The sequence below is a fragment of the Mixophyes fleayi genome, chromosome 9 (assembly GCF_038048845.1).
Source record: "Mixophyes fleayi isolate aMixFle1 chromosome 9, aMixFle1.hap1, whole genome shotgun sequence".
NCBI classification, from domain to species: domain Eukaryota; kingdom Metazoa; phylum Chordata; class Amphibia; order Anura; family Limnodynastidae; genus Mixophyes; species Mixophyes fleayi.
Genome location: NC_134410.1, coordinates 103,710,865 through 103,734,673, shown reverse-complemented (window position 1 = coordinate 103,734,673; position 23,809 = coordinate 103,710,865). Strand labels below are relative to the sequence as shown.

Genomic DNA, 23,809 nt, shown 5'->3' with positions numbered 1-23,809 from the left:
ACCCAACTGTTCCTGGATGGTAGGGAAGTTGCTCTTGGAGGATGTATTGGTACCATTCTCTATTCATGGCTGTGTTCTTAGGCAAAATTGAACACATCGGGCGAGCAAACAAAAACCCACAAATTCAGACAAACTCCAATATCTCTCTCTCTCATATATATATATATATATATATATATATATATATATATATATATGCGCACACACATACACGCACACACACTTCGGACATTGCAGGACAGTAGCCAGCTGTAACGAAACATTTAATGGTTACTTAAGGATTCAATTTCATAGGTGTTATTTTTTAACCATGATTATAGCTATTTTTGCCATCTACTGCAAAACTGCTATAATATTTTATTTATATAGTGCTTTTCTCCCAATAGGATTTAAAGAATGAAAACAATGAAAAAAAACATTCTGGTGGGCCAAAAGTTGTTCCAAATCACCACCTCGCGTGATAAACCAATTCTATTGCCTACAACAAATGGAACTTTTTTTTTTTTAGAAATGTTTGCCTGTACTAGCCAGATTCCTCGACCAGCATTCCATCTCTTAATCTACGTGTTCCATCCAACATATATATGTGGACAATGAATGACAAACTTGGTGTTACAATTAACATCTATTGACTTTATACATTTCCTGAGTGGTACAAGATATAAAAGTATCACTAAAATGATCAGTGATTGAAGTGGAGATTTAAAAGTAGCAATTGCTGCTATAGTCTATAGGATCCCTCCCGGTAGTCTGAATGCTTGATGGTCGTGCATATCCTGAACAGACACAGGGGTCAGAACTCAGAAGTTCCTTCTTTATCTTCCGCGATGCGCAGGTGGCAAAAGAAGTGTCAATGCGGAAAAGTAACCACCGGACAATCCTTTAATCAGATGCACAGTCTCAGCATGACTATAATGGTAAATTGCTACGCTAAGTTGCATATAACATATGTTACTTAATGTAACAAAAATGCTTGGAATGTTAAATAGACCAGTTAACCTTTAATTTACAGAACCTGTGCCACCTACTATGGGGCAACATTTAGATTTCTATAAACTCTTGTGCACCATTGGCAAGTCATTAAGCGTGCCCAAATACTCAAGGAACTAGGCTGGGTACACACTACAAGCTTTTCAGCCGATTATTGAGCCAATCAGACATAAATGACTGTTTTGCCTGATATCACAGTAGTGAGTACGCTCCAGCGATCAACGAGGATTGTTCGAAAGCACAGATCATCGTTTGATAGGGTTGTTCAGCAGAACTAAAAATCTCGTTCAGCTATGGAATGATATCCTTCCAATCCTGCAGTGTGTATGGACTCACGACTGTTTGCCCAGAGTGTTAGCAATCTGTCACTGTGTCTGTGTTGTTAAATGTAGAGAGTGTGGTAGGTTGAATAATTTGTCCGTTCATTCTGAGACTGAATATTTTGTTTCAGAGTCACAGAAGCTAACAAAATTTAAAATGACATTGTGGAAAAGTCAAACTTTATTTTGTGTGTAACCAGCCTTAGGCTAGGTACACACTGAAGAATTTTCCGACAGATGTGTTATCTCAAACGATTGTACCTACGACTAAAGGTCCGACTGGTCGGATGATTCCTGCGCACACAATGACACGATTTACCTTGAGATCTGTGCTCTTCATCTGGTCCTATAGTCTTCAGAGAATGACAGCACAATATTCACGCATTCATTCATTCCTGTCACATTGTCACACTGATTAAAACCTCCTTGTTATAGCTATCCACATGTCCTAACGAATTTCGTTAGCTTCTGTGACTCTGAAACTGAATATTTTGTCTCAGAACGAACAAATGAAATGTTCCTTCTACATCACTCTCTACATTTATTCACCGGGACATTCATCGCTAGCATCGGCTGAAAAGAACACGACTCTGTAAACTCTATAGGGATCGTGAGCATGAATGCTTATACACTACATGATCGGAAGGTGATTGGGCGGAAAATATTAAACTATCACCAACCAAATGAGCTGACAATCGCCACTTTGGGACGACTTTCAACCATCATGTCATTATACAGACTAATCCGACTTACGACTAAATGGTCGTATGTCAGCTGATTGGCCTGAAAAAGCTCCAGTGTGTACCTAGGCTTAATCGGTGTGACAGGAATGAATGAATGGATATTGTGCTGTCACGACTACACTGCTCTAGGACCAGATGAAGAGCACAGATCTGAAGGTAAATCGTGTATAGTGTGTACACATGTATCAGTAAACTGATTGGAACTTCGGTCATTTGTTACATTGTTAGTGATAACAAATTGGTTGAAAGTTTTTGTAGTGTAAGTAATTGAAGACTAAGGGCCTGATTTTGAGTTAAGAGCAAAGCAAAGAAAAGGAGTAACGTTGCACCTTGGCAAAACCATGTTGCAATAGAGGGGGAGGTAACTTTAAAATGTAGCAACAGATTTATAGTTGGGATACGGCATGTCATAGATCAACTCCGTTTCGGCAGCACTGTACTATACAGCAGCCGCGGCGCTGTCAAATAAGCGTCCGCGGCGGTGCTGTACACAATACACAATATGGTGGGCACTTAGTTAGCGGAGGGGAGGGGTTTCTGGAGACCCAGAAACCCCACTTGCATGCGCCCCTGGCCTTGGCTGCCCCATCGTACAGGTATTCTATGGTGATTAATTTGCTGATTGGGAGCAGGCAGGACTCGTGTATGTTTATAAGAATGTTGTGATTTGCTTCAATACATCTGTTTTTAATATGGATTCAATGATAGAATGTTATATTTTCTATTTGACTGTCTACAGACCTAGAGTTCGTTCTTTTTTTGTTTTCTGTAAGATAATAACTACAACAGATTTAGAATACAAGTACAAGAGCTGTTGTTTAGTGTCATTGAAGCATAGTAATGTCTTGACAAATTGTAAATTAGATATCTATCTATTCTATCTTAGATGAGCAAGGAAAGGCTTCAATGTGCCTTCACTATACTGATGTTGTAGCCGACATTAATACAGCAATAACAGCATACTTGCCAACTTTTTCAATTGGCCTCCGGAAGACATATGGGAAGGTGGGCGTGTTGGGGCGGGGCTGGTGAATTGCGTAATTTTGGCCCCGCCCCCTATACGGACATCTCCACGTTAGCCTATTACACTAGGGAATTGGGCCCCGATGGTGCATGAATCGTATCACTAAGCCCCGCCCCCACTTCACCAACAAATTCAGCAGGATCCGGGAGGTTGCCCTGCTCTCTTAGGAGTCTGGGAGGACTCACAGAAATTCGGGAGTCTCCCGGACATTCTGGGAGAGTAGGCAACTATAAATAACAGTCTAGGACAAAAGGGTCCTAATTTAAGTATTAAACCCTGCTTTCTCTTTGGATATTTAAACTAGGGATGTGCACCGGCGACTTTTGGTGTCTCGTGTTTTGTGTTTTGGATTCGGATTTGCTTGAGGTTTTGGGTTCGGATTTGTTTCGCAAAACACCTGCCGAAAGGTTTTGGTTCGGATTTAAGGTTTTGGATTCTGATTTTTTTTGAAAAAAGCATAAAAAGGTTCAAAAATCACGTTTTTGGGCTTATTTTCACTCCTACGCTATTATAAACCTCAATAACATTCAATAACAATCATTTCCACTAATTTACAGTGTATTCTGAACACCTCATAATATTGTTATTAGTCCAAAACGTTGCAACGAGGTATCTTTCTGGACTGCGTAGTGGAGTGGTCCCCACAATATAATAAGAAAACCATCAACTGGTCTTAATTACACCAAAAAATGTACCTGGACTGCGTAGAGGAGTGGTCCCCACAATATAATAAGAAAACCATCAACTGGTCTTAATTACACCAAAAATTGTATCTGGACTGCGTAGAGGAGTGGTCCCTACAATATAATAAGAAAACCATCAACTGCTCTTAATTACACCAAATATTGTACCTGGACTGCGTAGAGGAGTGGTCCCCACAATATAATAAGAAAACCATCAACTGGTCTTAATTACACCAAAAATTGTATCTGGACTGCGTAGAGGAGTGGTCCCTACAATATAATAAGAAAACCATCAACTGCTCTTAATTACACCAAAAATTGTATCTGGACTGCGTAGAGGAGTGGTCCCTACAATATAATAAGAAAACCATCAACTGCTCTTAATTACACCAAAAATTGTACCTGGACTGCGTAGAGGAGTGGTCACCACAATATAATTTAAAAACCCTCAAATGGTCTGAATCCCACCAAAAATTGTACCTGGACTGCGTAGAGGAGTGGTCACCACAATATAATTTAAAAACCCTCAAATGGTCTGAATCCCACCAAAAATTGTACCTGGACTGCGTAGAGGAGTGGTCCCCACAATATAATAAGAAAACCGGCATCAACTGGTCTTAATTACACCAAAAATTGTACCTGGACTGCGTAGAGGAGTGGTCACCACAATATAATTTAAAAACCATCAACTGGTCTTAATTACACCAAAAATTGTATCTGGACTACATAGAGGAGTGGTCCCTACAATATAATTAAAAAACCCTCCACGGGTCTGAATTCCAAAAAAAAAGTTTCTTGACTGCGTAGTGGGGTGGCCCCGGTACACAATTTTTTACCGGGGCCACAATACCTCCTCCAACTTCCAAGTGTAGTGTTTATAACATATAAACAAACACTACAGTAGTTCTAGCACGTCAATACCTCTTGTTTTAAATTATGACAGGGCATTTTTTGAATTTGCTGACATTTTGTTTTACTTTTTGAACGTGGCAAACGACTGTTGAATGGTCACATAATGCCAAAAAAAGAGTTGCAAGATGGAATTGTCCTTGGGCCCTCCCACCCACCCTTATGTTGTTGAAATAGGACATGCACACTTTAACAAACCAATCATTTCAGCGACAGGGCCTACCAAACAACTGTGGCTGAAATGATTGGTTTGTTTGGGCCCCCACACCAAAAAAACATTTCATCTCTCCCTGTACAAACTAAACAGGCTCTACTGAGGAAAGATGTCGTCCTCATCCTCAACCTCTGATTCCTCTCCCCCTACAGTGTGTACTTCCTCCTCCTCACACATTATCAATTCGTCCCCGCTGGACTCCACAACCACAGGTCCCTCTGTACTATCTGGAGGGCAGTGCTGTACTTCATTGAGGAATTGATTATTCATTTTTATAAACATCATTTTTTCAACGTTGTGAGGAAGCAACCTCCTTCGCCGCTCACTGACCAGGTTCCCCGCTGCACTAAAAACTCTTTCCGAGTACACACTGGAGGGGGGACAACTCAGGTAAAATAGAGCCAGTTTGTACAGGGGCTTCCAAACTGCCTTTTTTTCCTGCCAGTAACAATATGGACTGTCTGACATGTCTATTTGGATGGTGTCAGCAAAATAATCCTCCACCATTTTTTCAATTGTGACAGCATCCAATGCAGCGACAGTAGACATGTCTGCAATGGTTGGCAGGTCCTTCAGTCCGGACCAGATGTTATCAGCATCCCCGCCAGCAGGTCTTTTAGGAAAACTGAGCTTTTTCCTCGCAGCCATAGATGTGGAAGAAAATGAGGGTGAAGCTGTTGGCATGTCACGGTCCTCTTCAGAGGACAATCTCCTGACCAGCAGGTCTTTGCACCACTTTAGACTTGTGTCCGCCGGAAACAGAGACACAACATACGCTTTAAACCGAGGATCGAGCACGGTGGCCAGAATGTATTCCTCTGACTTTAAAAGAGTGACCACCCTCGGATCCTGGCAAAGCGTACGAAGGACTACATCCACAAGAGCTACATGCTTGGTGGAATTGCAATGGTTTACTAGCTCCTCGCTCACTTTCTCCAGCTGCTTCTGCAACAGCCTGATCAGGGGAATGACATGACTCAAGCTGGCAGTGTCGGAACTGACTTCTCGTGTGGCAAGTTCAAACGGCTGGAGAACCTTGCACAACACGGAAATCAGTCTCCACTGCGCTTGACTCAGGCGCATCCCCACTCCTTTGCCTATGTCGTAGGTGGCTGTGTAGGCCTGAATGGCCTTTTGCTGCTCCTCCATCCTCTGCAGCATATAGAGGGTGGAGTTCCAGCGCGTCACAACCTCTTGTTTGAGGTGATGGCAGGGCAGGTTCATGGTTTTTTGATGTGCCTCTAGTCTGCAGTAGGGACTGGCTGAATGCTGAAAGTGTCCAGCAATTTTGCGCGCCACCGCAAGCATCTCCTGCACACCCCTATCACTCTTGAGGTAATGCTGCACCACCAAATTAATGGTATGGGCAAAACATGGGACGTGCTGGAAATTGCCCATATTTAATGCCCGCACAATGTTACTGGCATTGTCTGACACCACAAATCCCCATGAGAGTCTAAGTGGGGTAAGCCACTGGGAGATAATTTCCCTCAGTTTCTCTAATATGTTGTCAGCGTTGTGCCTCTTATTAAAGCCTGTAATACACAATGTTGCCTGCTTTTGCACGAGCAGCCGTTTTGTAGATGCTGCTACTGATGCAGCTGTTGCTGTTGCTGCGGAAGGGGATGCATCTACCCAGTGGGCTGTCACAGTCATATAGTCCTTCGTTTGCCCAGAACCACTTGTCCACATGTCCGTGGTTAAGTGGACAGTGGGTACAACTGCATTTTTTAGAGCACTGAGGACACTTGATCGTACTTCTCTGTACATTTTTGGTATCGCCTGCCTAGTGAAGTGGAATCTCGACGGGATTTGGTATCGGGGACACAATACCTCCATCAACCGTCTAAATCCCACTCCACTGATGGCGGACACCGGGCGCACGTCTAACACCAACATAGCAGTTACAGCCACAGTTATACGCTTTGCAATAGGGTGACTATTATCGTATTTTGTGGTCATGGCAAACGACTGTTGGACGGTCAATTGTTTTGTGAAAGACTTAGCGGTCTTACGACTTCCCCTCTGGGAAGATGACCGACTAACAGCAGCAACAGCAGCAGTGGCAGTAGTAGGCGTACCGCTGCAGGATTCCTCGGATGAATCCCGTATTGAGGAGGACTCAGTCTGGCTGCTGACTTGGGCTGCAGGACTGAATCTGATGGAGATTGTGGAGGAAGTTGACGAGGAGGGTGTTGCTGGTGTGTATCCAACTGGACCACGGGATTTAGGTGTCCCTGTACCGATGAGGGTCCTAGCCCCAGTTCCTGAACTAACCACTGAACTATGAAGGTTATTCAGGTGACGTATAAGGGAGGATGTCCCTAGGTGGGCAAGATCCTTACCCCTGCTTATTTGAGCTTTACATAAGCTACATATGGCAATACAATTGTTGTCCGGATGGGGATAGAAATAACTCCAGACCGAAGAGGTGCATTTTTTGGTCTTCTGACCCGGCATGACAATGGGCTTTTTAATCCCATGGACATCAGCTGTTTCCCCCACTGCTGCCTCATTTACAATAACCACATCAGCATCATCATCATCAAGTTCCTCCACACCGCCAGCTACATCAATAGCCTCCTCCCGAGCCACCTCTTCCCGTACAGTGATGGGAAGGTCAGGCTTGACAACCACCAACACCCTTGGACTCGCCTTGGGGATTTGTGATAATGTCTCTTTAGAAGGCAGAGTTGTTTGCTGTGTTGTTGCTGACAGCATAACTCTCTTAAATTTTTTGTAGGGGGGGGGAGGAGGAGGGCTTAGTTCCTTGGGTGAAGCTGAACCACTAGTCATGAACACGGGCCAGGGGCTAATCCGTTCCTTGCCACTGTGCGTCTTAAATGGCATATTGGCAACTTTACGTTTCTCCGCAGATGATTTTAAGTTTCTCTTTTTGCTACTTTTACTTAACTTGGGCTTTTTGGATTTTAAATGCCCTGTACTAGGAGATTGGGCATCGGGCTTGGAAGACGACGTTGATGGCATTTCATTGTCTATGTCATGACTAGTGGCAGCAGCTTCAGCATTAGGAGGAAGTGGGTCTTGATCTTTCCCTACTTTATCCTCCAAATTTTTGGTCTCCATTATATGTAGCACAAGATACTGTAGAATTTGTGAACTTGGTAATATTGCAATACCAATGGACTTATAATGCTGGATTGGTTTTGCAAATTTTGTTATAATTACTTTTTTATTTTATTTTTTTGTTGTATTTTTTTTTATAAGTTTTTTTTTATTTTTTAAAAACTTGGGAATAATGGGGAAATAACTATGCCCTTAGAAGCACAGAGCACAGGACACAGCACCACTGGACTGAACAGGACACAGCACAGGACCCAGCAGCACCACTGAACTCAGAAGGACAGAGCACAGGACACAGCACCACTGGACTGATACTGCAGAATATGTGAACTTTGTAATATTGCAGTACCACTGGACTTTTACTGCTGAATGTGTGAACTTGGTAATATTGCAGTACCAATGGACTTATACTGCAGGATTGGTTTTGCAAATTTTGTTGTAATTAATTTTTTTTAAAAAAAATTTTTTGTATTTTTTTTTATAACTTTTTATAATTTTTTAAACACTTGGGAATATTGGGGAAATAACTATGCCCTTAGAAGCACAGAGCACGGGACACAGGACCACTGGACTGAACAGGACACAGCACACAGGACCCAGCAGCACCACTGAACTCAAAATTGACAAAGCACAACACACAGCACCACTGGACTGATACTGCAGAACACAGCACAGCACAGCACAGCACAGCACGAGATCTACCAGGACAGAGAACCACCTAACACACCCTCCCTCTACCCTGATCAATGCACGAGTGAAGATGGCGGCGACTAGCGGGGAATTTATAGGATCCGAGTATAGTGAGACCCGACAGCGGGATTATGACTCCGAGCCTCGGTTTCAGGTTTTCATTTGGCGCCAATACCCGGATCTGTCTCGGATCCGGCTCGGATCGGAAACGTTCGGGTGGGCTCGGATTCACGAAATCCGAGTGCGCTCATCTCTAATTTAAACTGAATATGACTATACAGTTTATGGTGCCCTTCTGATGACAAAATAATACTTTCAGGATACAAAACAGTATGAGCAGCGATGTTTTAGATGTTGACTATTTGTATTAGCAAATGAAAACCAAAACAGTGTCTCCTAATATTTTGAGATCCTTGTGAACTTGCCATTTGTGGGCATATAAAAGCAGGTTCAGACATATTATAATGGTTCTCACCAACTGAATATATAAAAAGACACATACTGGCACATATTTCTCTTGGAAACAGGTCACCGTTATTTTAAGATTTTGTCTAAACCCATGAAAATACTTTATACGGTGTCATCTAAATGCACACAATTAAAATCAATTATTGGTTTCTGTTTTGAATGGAAATTTTGATTAGAAGATTATTGGGCAATTCAAGCAGACATGCTTGAATTGCCCAAATTGAAAAAAGCAGAACCACATAAAAACAATCATGGGAACTCATTGCTATGAATTAAGAGGAGCCACCTTCACCTTTAAAACTAAGGTAAAGCAAAAACTATAACAATAAGCACAAGAGATTTAATACATCTAAAGGCTAACCGGCATTTCTCAGAAATCGGTGTTGGTAGTCTTGTACAACACGACTGACTGGGTCATAAAATCCATCCCCACAATCATAATAGCCTTCCGGAATTTGTCGAGGAGGATCCAAATTCGTAAGTTGGGAGCGACCTACATGAAACAAAAAAAAAAAAAAAAAAAAAAAGCTTTGAGATCTGCTTTCATACCCACAATTCCTTATGGTTGGACTTTAATGATTTTTCAACTGATTTTGTGTGTAAATGCTGGTGTTGTACATGTACTTGCTGATCTTACATGGTTACTAAGGTTGAAAAAAGACACATGTCTATCAAGTTTCGTGTTTCAACCACAGAATTTTCAGCAGACCCATCAAAACAATACTACCTGGCTGCTTACTTTTTGACTTTAAATTGAAACACTGTAGAAGGTTGGTTAAAAATAAAGAACAGCTTGTCTAGTTTGCTAAGTTAAGACTTACACACACAGGTGTTAAACTTACAATGTGGTTATAGAACAGCAAGCGGGATATAAAACTTAAAGTGTATGCACTATTTTCATCTAATCATGTTCTACGCAATCTAATGCATGATTGCATACTATTCTTTCAGCACAGAGATTTGTTTATCAATTACCATTTGGTGATCAGCAGGGGCAAACGCAGGATTTTTAAGGGGGGGTTTCCCCTACTCCCCCCCCTCCCCCCCCAAAAAAAATAGAGAGCTGCTGCGCATGCGGCTGCTGTACAGTACAGTGCTGCTGTGTAGGGGCAATGTTTAGCGCCCGTTCGTTTGCGGAGGGGAAACCCCCACCTGTGTGCGCCCCTGATCAGTAAAGATATCAGAGATGGGCTGAATATTCAATCCTTGATTATCAAATGGTGATTATGGTGCTTAGTTTTCTTAATACTTTTCAACTATATTAATATTTGTCACATGTAACAAGTGAGATAAGCATTTGTTGCTGAGCACAAATAAAATGACATCATAGCCAATCACCAGACTGCATAACATTCAAATGATTAAATAAGCATTTAAGAGCAATTTGTTATGCAAATGTAATAGTACCTGCAGGTTTCAAACCGGAACAAATTTCAGTATAGAATCTTCTGTCGTAGCCATCACAGTAACGCCATTTCTCCTTTTCATATTGAAGTCCATCTGCAAATGTATATTTTCCCTGCAGAATTCAAAATAAATAATAAATTAAGCCAAATGAATTGAAGTTTACAGGTAAACTGAATCATTATTTTGAAATACAGTATCAGTTACAAGTTATTGTCAACTTAATCTATCACTCCTCCCAAAATCTTTGCTTTTCATATTTTTAATAGCATGTCCATCCCTTTAAACTGGATATGTCATGCAGTTTTGAAAAATCTAACCTAAATAATCCAGACTTAGTAAAACTTTAATTGCAATGTGAATGAACACACATATCATTCTTGATAAAAATAAGCTACACAGCTGGTATTTTCTGCAATACTGCATTTGGCATTAATTAAATTAACTTTCTGTGGGGGCTGAAGATCATGTTTCACTAATTCCATGTAAGCTCTCAGACCCAATCAGGAGCCTGTCTTAAAAGCTGGAAACTTCCTCCAGTTTGATGATATCACAGAAAGTTTCTCAGGGACACAGTGATTGTGTTTCTGCCAGTACATGGGATGTTCACTCTCTTACTATACTTATGAATAATTATATCTGCCCAGAAGATGACTACCTTCATGCAGACAGGAAGAAATTATAAAGCTGTGAGATACAGTAAATTAATATATTTTTATTTATATGTTGTTCAGATCTCTATAGATGTAGTGTATGTGACAGATCTTATATATAAAAATCATTGGTCTGTTTGTCTGTCTGGCCATGCATTCGAACACCCCTTCACCAACTGGGATGAAACTAATGCGAGGTGGTCCAGTTGGGTCCTGGCCAGGTTTCAGGGGGCTAAGGGTCATGGTCGGACCTCTGGTTGGTGTGCGCTGGGCAGAACTTTGATCCGGGAATTCTGTTCTGAGCCTGCAATCGGACACCTCTGTACCGATTGGAATGAAACCAACATGAGGTCGTCCAGTTAGATGCTGGGCAGTTTTTAGGGTCCCAGTTAGACCTCCCATTGGTGTATGCTGGGCATAACTTTGACCCGGGGAGCCTGTTCTGAGCCTTCCACTGTATGGATTTGGATGGATTTACAGACTAGTAACATTGGATCCCAGAAGACATACTAAGGGGTTAAGGTAAGGCATACTAAGGGGACCTCCTGTTGGTGTACACTGGGCAGAACTTTGACTCGGGGAGACTTCTGGGCCTTCCACTGGATGGATATGGATGACATTTATTATTAAAACAAAAAGGACACTGTGCAGGCACCTCATGGGTGTGTTGGAAGAGCTGCTAAGCAGCTAATTATTTTTAAAGGGTTGACAGGTACATCCAACTCATTGATAATTTAATAACTAAGATTTAAACCCAGGCAATGCTGGGTACTTCAGTCAGTCTGCTATAAAGCTATGAAAGTCTTGGGAGTGTCTTGACAGAGGTCCAATGATAAGTAAATGCAAAAAAACACAAACAAAATAAAAAAAATTAACCAGCTTGTGTTACTTTTTTAAGCTATGTTTTCCTCTTCGTTCTTTATCCAGTCCCTAAAAGACTAATAAACATATTGGGCCTGATTCATTAAGGAAAGTTAAGTAAAAAATTGAGTAAGTAGTCTCCTGGACAAAACCATGTTACAATGCAAGGGGTGCAAATTAGTTTTCTATTTTACAGATAAGTTACTGTCTTGGAGATGCTCTGACCCAGTCATCTAGCCATCGCAATTTGGCCCTTGTCAAATTAGCTCAGATTCTTACACTTGCCCATGCTTCCTGCTTCCAACACATCAACTTCAAGAACTGGCTGTTCACTTGCTGCTTAATATATCCCACCCATTGACAGGTGCCAAAAATCTCTGTACTTATCTATAGCTATATATATATATATATATATATATATATATATATATATATATATATATATATATATATATATATATATTGTCATTGTAAGATCAGTATATGGTATGGATGGTGATTGTTTTACATACAAAAAGATGTAAAGAAAAATAATCACAAGAGAATATCATATATCCCTGTCCATTGAACTGTTCTTACCTCTATTGCTATGCCACACTCCCACTGAGCATCATATTTGCTTCCATTTGGAAAGTACAGTATACCTTGTCCATGGAACATTCCATCTTTCATCTCTCCTTCATAGCGGGTTTCCGTAGGAAGTGTGTACTCTCCTTTACCTTCCAGTCTAAAAGAGAAACAAAACTACTTAGTTGCTCCATACAGTTTTACAGGTATGGATTGGTGAGGGCCTGTGGACTGACATTTCTAGTGCAAATTAGCAATTTAAATTGAAAAAAATAAAATCTATTGAAAGGCCATCTATTATAAAAGCATATCTTCTTATTATTTCTATCACTTATAATGTCATTTTAATGATTGAAACTGGACACTATAATCTTCTTTATGGACAGTACTATACTATATATATTGAGAGCGGAAATAAAATCTTGGAACTATAAAATGCTCTACTTTGTATTAGAATTATATGGACAATTATGTAAAAAAAAAAAAGTGTGCTGTGGTATATATTGCTGCTAGAAGTTAGTTATTGTTCCAGGTCAGTGACTTGTGAAACAGGATGGGCTTTCACAGACCTAAGGCAGTGCACAAAAAGAAATAGCTAATATATTTTTTGGTAAACAGCTATGTTCTGAAACTCAATGACTACTAAGTATAGTCCACCCTGCTATACAACATAGCACATTATATTTTTTAGCTACAGATCATTTTAATATTTTTTCTTTGGTGATCATATAGAATTTAACGTCATGAATTAATCCAAGCACATTTGTTACAATAGACACCAATTGTAATATAAATCCGTTTTCTGTTTTGTTCATGGTGCTTGAAGAATTAAGCAAACTAAACTGCATGATTATCACTTCATTAGAAGTTTTGCTAAAATTGAACAGCAACCGAAAGTCATGTATGTCTATCTGTACTTAATTTGCATATAAAGCATGAAACACTGATATGAATATCCAAATCACACAAAATGCATGCTGCAAACAGCCTGACTGCAGCACTCTCATTCCACTACACTATGTGGCATGAGAGTGCTAGCAACTTGCCGCCATATAGATGATCAGGTACATCTTACTATATAGCTCTAACTTTCCATTTAATCTAGATGGATGGACCCTGTTCACTATTCCCATAGGTGCTTCTGCTCCAACCCCCAACCCTACCCCTACCTTCCATTCCGATGCTCCCCATGGTACTGGCTCCCCGTGTACTCCATCACCTCTCTCTGCAGGTGTCACCATGACAACACAACACCAAGCGTCACCATAGCGACCGTAGGTCACGTGCCATCAGTACACACTTAGACATGGGGTTACCCGGGTAACGGCTGTGTACGGCATTATAGTCACTGCCGGTGACCTGTCTCCTTATGTAAATTAAGGGGGGAGGGAGGAGTTCAAGAAACCTGGTGGGCATGGGGGGGTCATCACCTCTAGGTAGAAAAAAAAAAAAATCTAAACGCGATTACGTCAGCGCGTAACTAGGTGCCCGTACTGAAGACGTAACGCGCATGCGCAGTTCCCTGACCTTCCGGGGGACAGAAGCAGTCATGCCGGGCACCGTGGAATTACCCACGGCCGATGACCTGTCAGTGCGGGAGGTATATATATATATTTTTATACAGTGCATTTACACAGTGTGTAGTATCGGTGTGTGTGGAGGAATATATATATTATAATGTATGTGCACGTAATATTAACATGTGTGCGGTCATTTTCCTGTATCTGACTCTGCATTTGTATCTGATCACATTATATGATACTTGTGCGCATATTGACCATGGCTAGAGTCACAGTATAACAATGAGGACATATATAGACTCTCAAAAATGTCACCATGCCCTTTGCAAGCCATATAAAGACTGCTCATACTCTGCTTATGTTATATTAGAAAAATAAACAATTTAGAAATGTGAAAATATGTGGCATAGTATAAATAACTAATGACATTGAATAAAAAATATATACCAGAAAGAAAGTGTATGCGCTACACCAATCTTATGCACACTATAAAACTTAATACTCAAGTCAATACAGTCTATGTATGAGGGTGCTGGAAAATATAGATTCCTCTATAGAAACACTTATACTTGTTGTAAAGGGCGCACACCTCTATTATATATATATATATATATCTCAACCCACCTTTAAAATGTTCCTGTTTAATACTTGATAAAGACAATTTACATGACAAAGTGCAAGAAGGCATTCAAACAAAAAAATAGAGTTGAACAATCCTAATATATTAAAAATATCCAAGTCCAGGATCGATATATGAATTGTAAAAGTTCACTGCAGTGTAAAAAAAACCAACAAATCCATACAGTAATGATAATAAAATTGTTCATCCTGACCATCACTACATATGCTGTATAAGACAATCTAACCTGTACAGTGTGGATTCCAATCGTCCTTGGAACGCATGAAGAATTCCGGTATGCTGGGTTGGGCGCACAACTTCTGTTATGTTGACGTCGCAGTCTATTGCCAATAGAGTCTATTCCAACAAGTTTTGTCCTGTAGGATTTTATCAAGGGGTGGGTATCGTTCAGAACTATGCATTTTTAAATAGGGAATACTTTTGCTCTGTGCCCGCCTACTTTTTTGTTCCATATCGTTCTCATTAGATTAGATACTAAACAATGTTCAGAGGTGTGCGCCCTTTTCAATAAGTAATAAAAATGATGCACCTTAATGGGCAACAGGTGGCACTAGGGCCAAATGTGGCCGCCCCAGCCTTTACTTGTGGCCCCCAAACTTCTTCCTTCCTCATTATTAGAATTGTTTGATATAGCTTGTAACAGCTGTTTTAAATGCCTGCTAATGTTATTACAGAGTTGTATCACTTTCTTTGATTAAATGTATTGGTTTAACTTATTACTGAGAATAAGCGTAATGTGTGCCCCTTTTGAAGAATAGTTGACAGAACCATTTGGCTCCCGAGATGTATCATGTTGGCCATCACTGGCCTGTACTGTACATTATACTCAACAGTGTCCATCATATTACACTTAGGCCTAAATAAAGCCATGTAGCCAATAACAGATTTTGTAGAGTAAAAACACTGTACTCTCATCACATCCTGATTTGTTTTTGAATGAGAGGGGGGGGGGGAGAAATTTCAGAGTAGTATTATTAAAGAAGTATATTGGTAAGTGAAATGCCTAGGTGCCAGTTGTCTCTTGTTTTCAGGAACAGCCCTAATTATATGAGTAATTGGCCTTGGACGTTTCTTGATATGCCCATCCCATTAGTGTTTAATTTGTTTTGATAGATGTACCCCGTTCATGATGACTTAATCTATTAAATGTTAGTATTTAAGTTCAGTAGAGCCATATTCTGATAATGCATGATGGTAATTTTATATTGGATAGGTGCAGTATGTTCAAACTGTACCTATGTACAAACTACCTATGCATCTGTAGAATATTTGCAATTATGGTGGCATGCAAGGATATATTTCCGATTGTCCCAAATTTAAGGTACAATGCTTTTTTCAAGATTTGTCTGTCTTCTTGTAGTCCTTAATATTGAATAACCGCAAGTATCATTTGTCTTGTTCTCTATGCTGAAAGTTAAGATTAATGTATGTTCATCATATATTTTTAAAACACTGACATATTATACAATTAGGAAATGTACTTAAAATACATTATAATTATTTGATGTTGGGTATTCTATGTTCACACTAATTCACCCTCACAGATGTCCCAATCTCCACTCTAACCCACACTTGCTCCTCTTGTTTCAGCTGTGCCCCCTTCCACTTAGAATGTAAGCTCTCTAATGAGCAGGGTCCTCCATATCCTTTGTTTTCATGTCTGCTTTTATTTTGTCTGCCTTGTATGTCCTTGTTTTATGTATGTCCTGTTTTCCCTACTGTGGAACATTGTGGCGCCTTACAGATCTACGATAATACATGTTCATCTACAGTGCAACAGTGTGTGCTACAAAAAATGTGCCTAATACTTATGTCTGGAAATTATTTTCAAATGTAAGCACAGATGATAGGCTTTAAGACTGTGTGTGTATAATATCTATAATGCTATAAAACCACAGTTTATAATATAAGGAAATGTTAACAGGAACATTTTATGTAATGTCTCAAATAATTCTCCCCAGCTCCCCATTTCACAGGTGCTCCACCCAGCTGTTTTTACTTTGCACCCCGCTATTGGGGGAGCCCAACAGAGTCTTATTACAGAATAAACCATTGTTTCTCCTATTAGAACAGGCACTATGTGAGCACTACAGCCAGCAGTGTGTGTTAGACCACCAGTCTGACAAGTCCTGGCAGGTGTTAGCAGTATTAAATATGTCTCCACCCGGCTACTTCTTAATGCCACCCGTCTGGCAAAATTTTCTGGGGAGAACACTGTGGTTAAATGTTAACGTTTAATTGAGCTGCTCTTTATCCCCAAAACTAGACTCTGAAACTGTTTTTCCAAGGTCTCCAGTGTTGCTATAATACTTGACTAGCAAAAGCTGATGCTGCACGCAGCCTATTAGGGTTATCACACGGGCCAATACTAAGCTCCAAGCCGAGAGATTGCAGCCTCCTATTGGTTAACAAAGCCACGCCCCTGTCTGGTAGACCTATTGAACTGATTCATTTTTTGAATTATTTTTTTTTCAAATAAGTTGGGAAAAATTGTCAGTTCCTGAGTCTCCAATAAGGGGAGGAAACAGCCCAGTTAAACTTTAATGTTTACCTGGAAGTGTCTCTTTAAGAAATATTGGGAGAAATGTAGAATTGTATTTGATTGTGGTTTTATGAATTGATTTATGATTATACTGAAACTCTTTCTTTCTTTTTCCTCCCAAAACCATTTAGATCAATGTAAGTTCTGCTGTGCTGAAGAGTGCAGCCCATCACTATGGTTCCCATTGTGATAAACCCAACAAGGAATTCATGTTGTGTCGCTGGGAAGAAAAGGACCCCAGAAAATGTCTGAATGAAGGCAAAAAGGTGAATGAATGTGCCCTGGAGTTTTTCAGGTACTGTTCTGACAGATTAATATCTTGAAGAGTTATTAACAATACCTGTCCATCATTTTGCTGTTTTTTTTTTGGACCTGAAAAGTTGTCTTAAGCTGTTAACAAAGCTTGTGTTTAAAAGGTTGGAGATTAGTCTGTCCATATCTGATGTTCACCTATGTACCAGGGTTTATTGTGGGTTTATAACACTGTTTAAAATTATGATTTTGTTTATGGAACTGTTAGTGTTGGTTTATATTTGAATATGCTAATAGAATTTTGCCTTGTTATACAATGTATTCAATGACAGTAGACATTAGTGCATATGATTGTGACAGTGGCTAGGGAGCATTGTAATACATTATTTTAGCAAGATTGTTTGTTCAACTTTTACTGTACTTCCCAGGAAAGTTAAGGCCCATTGTGCAGAGCCTTTTACTGAATATTGGACATGTGTGGACTATAATAACCTACTGGAACTCCGTCACTGTCGTAAACAGCAACAGGCGTTTGATAATTGTGTCCTTGACAAGCTTGGCTGGGTGAGACCAGACTTGGGAGAATTGTCTAAGGTGAGATTTTGTCAGTTGTGAAGTTATATAAGCATTAATACCTTCCCTCTTCTTACTAGGTATCTATGGGAAAACAATAATTCCATATATATTTCACACTGCAAATTGTAGAGCATGGTTTCTCAGCACTTTCTCCAAAAGTCCCTCCAACCATTCCACAGAGCATTATTTATATATATATATATATATATTGAAGTTTACATATACAGTTAATTGCTGTGTTTCTAACTGCTGGTGATGAGGATGATTTCTTGAATATTCAGCTTCTAATATTTGGTTTTATATGCTATTTATTTTGATATCTTTATATTTTATATATAAGTGTAATGCGGAGATGTGGTATACTTTTGGTATAGATTTGTATAGTACAAACAAACATACTGCTCTATAACTTCCTAAAGCCATGACTATACTACATATTTTGTATTTTATTGGAAAGTTGTTTTTTTTGTTTTGTGTTTTTGTTTTTTCTTGTTTTACGTCTATTAGCTATAAGAGAAAATATTCTTTTCAAATAAAACGCGTATGTTTCCTGAAAAAAACAATATATAACATTTGCTTGGGTAGATTACGAAAGTAAAACGTTATTATTGGCTCAATACAGCAAAAAATAAAAATTGGGATGTATTACCCAGTATTGTTTTTTTTTACTGTGTTTATTCCCAATTGTAAAGCACTATGGAATTTGCTGGCGCTGTATAAATAAATGATGATGTATAAATCAGCTTCACTCTTAGAGGTGAAATAATCCATGGCCTATAAAGGTGGTTATGTTGTGAAACATTGTTGTAGACACTTTGTGCCACCACTGATGTCGAGTTTTAGGATTGCAGACATGTATAGTCAAAGCATATACTGTAAGATGTTTCCTCCCTACATCATTGACATCTATTGCATTTAGTAGTCTATTAATAACTAAGGGATACATGGCCATGGTATATAATGAACACATCTGTGGTGCCAAAAATGGTAAAAAAACAAACAAACGTTTGTGGCCAGTATTTGACGTTAGTATTTTGTAGATATGACTGATATGGTAATTGTTCTGTCATTGCAGTTTTTATTCAAGTTTTCATAACATTGCAAGTTGTATAAACATGCATTTCTACGGAGACGTTTTGTAACATCATGTGTGATAGGTTTCTGTTACAGATCCTGTGTTGCCCAAAAAGGCTCTGTCATAACCAGAAATTGGATGTCATTGTTTTGAGTGCACGGTGCCACATGATCAATAGACAGTACATAATAAGAGTTGGATTTCTTATACTCCGCAGAGAGAGCTCACTAATTAATATTTAACAGTAACGGATAATTACTCTGCTAAAATGCAGCAATGTTCCCCACCATTTATTTCTTTCTCTTTTTAATTGTTATTTTCTGTGCATTATTGAGCTTTCTGCAGTGTATAAACCTCTAAGCACTATCACTATACATCATCATCATCACCATTTATTTATATAGCGCCACTAATTCCGCAGCGCTGTACAGAGAACTCACTCACATCAGTCCCTCATCTTGTATTTTAGATTTTACATTGAGTGATGCATCTTTCTCCGCCTGACCTAGATTATTTGATTATAAGCGCTTATAGATCTTTGCTCTATGATCAGTTGTGCATAGTCTTTTCATGTAATGTAAAAAAATGTATTATTGATAATATGGCAATAATCTAATATCCATGCACAATTAAAATTGTTGAATTTAATTAAAGCCAAAGGTACTTTTAAAATGACTTTTGCTGCAAAAGATCTGCAGCATGCCAATTTTCCACCAACTTTAGTTGGTGAAAAATCTAGTATTGTTTCTTTTTACGTAGATAGAGCTTTATAGTCTAGCTCAGTACTTCTGCCATCGAGTATAGAAAATAGCTGGAACTGAAGCTAAGCATAAATTTTTTGATAACATTAAATACACCTACACCAGCGCCTACCTACGACCTTGAATAATCAAATGGCAATAAAATCAATAGTGCCACTTAGTCTACCTTCAAATATGTTTCAGTAAAACGCTTAAAAGTAAAAATATATAACAGTAAAAATATGAATATTAATCACATGACAGAAAATACAACGAATAGCAAAGTTTACATCGCCATGGTATTAATATTTTTATTATACTTTTTAGTATTCGTATTAAACATTTTGCAGAAACATATTTGAAGGTGAACAAAATGATTGTTTTCTGTGGCGCTATTGAGTTTCCCATTTGATCCTGCAAGGTCATAAGTAGGTGCTGGTGTATGTATATTTAATTTTTCTGTTAGAGGATAGCGAAACTCTTTTCTCTAGCTGCTGTCTATTGTGCTATTAAGTATTCTAAGCTCGCATTTTTTGTGTTTTAGTCTTTTTTTATACCATGCTTACAGTGGCGTTTCTTTGCTCTTAGTGTATATATAATATGCACACAAGTCCAGAGATCGTTGTTTGTGAACTTATATATTTTGTGCATCAACTCAACAGTGGAAGTTTTTTTACAATAGCCAGCAGGTGCAGTACACAATATAGACGTATTAATTAACATCCTATGTATTCACAATGCATTCCACATTTCTTGCACGTTTTTAATATATTACTACATTAAAAATAACTTTGTAATGAAAATCTGCATACAGGCTCGCTCCCAATATTCAAACTGTTCATTATAGCAGCGTGTTTTTAACACAATCCTGTCCACCAACTGTACATATATACCCAGCAGAAAGTAGCAGGCTGGAGATGTGTAATATTCTTATAGGATTCACTTTACATTTATGAAATAATTATCTGTATATTGCAACTGAAACTGGATTCACCTTTCTTGAATGTAATAGTGTTAGTAAAATTGAGCTATTACATACTAATATACATAGAAATTGGTAAAACGTATCTAAGTAATGTACAGCCTCTCAGACAAAAAATGCTTTTTTTATATTAATGCTTAGTGATATAGTTGTAGCATGTATTCATCTGAGATATAGAGAGGAAATTGGCCTGGGAGCAAACCTAGTGCTCTCATTGTAGGGGGGAGGAGGGGGGGGGGGGGAGTTGCTTTCAGAACTTCGTTAATATGCTTTTGGAATTTGTTGTTTGATCTTTTACATTTGTCTTTTTGTGTGCTCTTAAATTTGCGGCACAGTGGTGAGGTATAGGTTCGATTCCAGTGTGTGCTCCCTATATTCACTTGTGGTCATTTGATTTTCTCCCACAGTCCAAAATATAAAACTGTAGTCTTTTTACTATGATGATATTTGAAAACCAAATGTAATTAAAATTTGTACGTGGAACAGTCAGAATATAGTTAAAATATAATCAATGTTTTATACACTATATGGACAAAAGTATTTGGACACTTGACCATTACACCAACAGGGACTGTAATGACATTGTATTCAAATACATATACTTTAATATGGAGTTGGTCCCCCTTTTGCAGCGATAACAGCTTCCACTCTTCTTGGAAGGCTTTCACAAGATGTTCTAGTGTTTATGTGGGAATTTGTGCCCATTCATTCTGTAGAGCATTTATGAGGTCAGGCACTGATGTTGGACGAAAAGTCCTGGCTCGCAATCTCCGTTCCAGTTCATCCCAAAGGTGTTCGATGGAGTTGAGGTCAGGGCTCTGTGCAGGCCAGTCAAGTCCTTTTACACCGAACACATCAAAGCATTACTTTGTAGTCCTTGCTTTGTGCACTGGGGCACAGTCATGTTGGAATAGAAAAGGGCCTTCCCCAATCTGTTGCCACAAAGTTGGAAGCACAGTATTGTCCAAAATGACTTGATATGTTGAAGCATCAAGATTGCCCTTCACTGGCGATAATGGGCCTAGCCCAAACCCTGAAAAACAGCCCCATACCATTATCCCCCCTTCACCAAACTTCACAGTTGGCATAATGCAGTCAGGCAGATAATGTTCTCCCGGCATCCACCAAACTCAGACGCTCCCATCTGACTGCCAAACAGAGAAGCGTGATTCATCACTCCACAACATGTTTCCACTGCTCCACAGTCCAGTGTCTGTGCTTTACACCACTCCATCCGGCACTTGGCATTGGTCTTGGTGATGTGAGACTTGCATGCAGCTGCTCGGCCATGGAAACCCATTCCATTAAACTTTCGCCTCACAGTTTTTGTGCTTACGTTAATGTCAGTGGAACTTTGGAACTCTTCAGCTATGGTATCAGCAGAGTGTTGGCGACTTTTGCGCAACATGCGTCTTAGCAGTCATTGACCCCTCTTTGTGATTTTATGTGGTCTTCCACTTCAGGGCTGAGTTCCTAAATGCTTCCACTTTCTTATAATATCACTTACAGTTGACCGTGGAATATCCCGCAGGGATGACATTTCACGAACCATCTTATTGCACAGGTGGCATCCTATCATAGTACCACGCTTGAAGTCACCGAGCTCTTCAGAACGACCCATTTTGTATTACAAATGTTTGCAAATGGAGATTGCATGGCTAGGTGCTTGCTTTTATACACCTCTGGCAACGGGTCTAATTGAAACGGCTCAATTCAATAATTAACAGGTGTGGCCAAATACTTTTGTCCATATAGTGTATCTTTAAAGTGTTACCTATAATATGTTCTGATACATCCAGCATATTGGCATGTACGTGAGCTGGCTATTAAATGTTAATTTACCACCAATTGCAGTTACCTCTAAAGTTATAATCAATTAACGTCTATTAAATCATTTTATTTGCTAAAACAGTTTTGCAAAATATATTTGTGTGTGCAATACATGTTTTGCAGTATATGTAATACTTTTAATCACTATTGTCTTTCTGTTTTACTTTTTTTTAGACTATAAAATACCCACCCCTAAAAATAAAACTCATTCTCACTCTCCTCTCCATTTTCTTTCACATTAGGTCACAAAAGTGAAGACTGACAGACCTCTCCCAGAAAATGTCTATCATTCAAGACCAAGACCAGAGCCCAACCCTCCTATTGAAGGAGAATTAAAACCATCCAAATATGGCAGCAAGCTATTTTTCTGGAACTGGTAGACTGTTGGGTCATGTGCACTTCATAATATCCATTTCTGGTCTTATGTCTGTGGTTCTGTTTCATTATCTATTTAGGAACAAAATAAAGCAATGAAACCTATACGCTGTGACTTGTTTGTTTTTTTTGTAGTAAAATATATAATTCTGATGTTTACTCATAAAGTTACTGGACCAACTACTTGCTGACCAGAAGGTTTCCACCCCTTCATGACCAGTCCATAACTTTTTAATTTCTTAGTTTATCCAAACCAGTTTTTGTTTTTTTTGGGGGTAAAGAAAGATTAGACTTTTTTGATAGTACAATAAAAAGATTAATTACGATTTTTTTATCGCATAGGGAAAAGCAGCCAAAACTAGGAATATAATACACTTTTCCACAGGTGCTCCCATAGTTACTTTCATGCAACAAGTGCAGCCATAGAAATATACTCGGTAATTAGCTGGTATAGTGATATTAAGTACTAGTGTGACATCCTTGGGGTGGGATCAAGGGTTGGGTCGATAGGTGAAAATTGGATTTTTTCTTTTTTTGGGTTTGAGTATAATACATTTGTTGTTCAAGTCCGTGACACACATGCAAAATGTGTTTGTATCTGGTAGAATGTGTCAGAATGGGTCTTACAGAATGATTAAGTGGAGTGAGGTCCAGGCACTAGGACGTC

The 23,809-nt window shown here is 39.2% G+C and overlaps 2 protein-coding genes across 3 annotated transcripts in view; one reads left to right on the top strand and one right to left on the bottom strand.

Moving 5' to 3' along the window:
• MORN5 (MORN repeat containing 5) overlaps positions 1–14,027 on the bottom strand; it is a 38,311-nt gene extending 24,284 nt beyond the window's left edge. Inside the window, exons 1-4 of one of the 2 annotated variants that reach the window (XM_075184753.1) lie at positions 13,780–14,027; positions 12,623–12,770; positions 10,533–10,644; positions 9,487–9,618 (exon numbers count right to left, since the gene is read on the bottom strand). In XM_075184753.1, coding sequence (XP_075040854.1) covers positions 9,487–9,618; positions 10,533–10,644; positions 12,623–12,770; positions 13,780–13,826 — 439 coding nt within the window. In that variant the 5' untranslated portion in view covers positions 13,827–14,027. The remainder of the gene's footprint in view (positions 1–9,486; positions 9,619–10,532; positions 10,645–12,622; positions 12,771–13,779) is intronic. The other variant, XM_075184752.1, reaches the window with a different exon arrangement.
• A 75-nt stretch (positions 14,028–14,102) lies between these two features.
• On the top strand, positions 14,103–23,247 carry NDUFA8 (NADH:ubiquinone oxidoreductase subunit A8). The gene is made up of 4 exons (XM_075184751.1): positions 14,103–14,210; positions 17,444–17,607; positions 17,993–18,158; positions 23,010–23,247. Exons 1-4 carry the CDS (start codon positions 14,121–14,123, stop codon positions 23,145–23,147), a joined length of 558 nt encoding a protein of 185 aa, XP_075040852.1. The 5' UTR covers positions 14,103–14,120; the 3' UTR covers positions 23,148–23,247.
• Positions 23,248–23,809: the final 562 nt, after the last annotated feature.

Bases quoted from the DNA above. Each gene is read 5' to 3' on its own strand.
- NDUFA8 (XM_075184751.1), top strand. From the start codon at position 14,121: ATGCGCAGTTCCCTGACCTTCCGGGGGACAGAAGCAGTCATGCCGGGC. The intron at 17,608-17,992 runs GTACTGTTCTGA...TGTACTTCCCAG, and splicing joins TGTGCCCTGGAGTTTTTCAG to GAAAGTTAAGGCCCATTGTG. The intron at 18,159-23,009 runs GTGAGATTTTGT...CTTTCACATTAG, and splicing joins ACTTGGGAGAATTGTCTAAG to GTCACAAAAGTGAAGACTGA.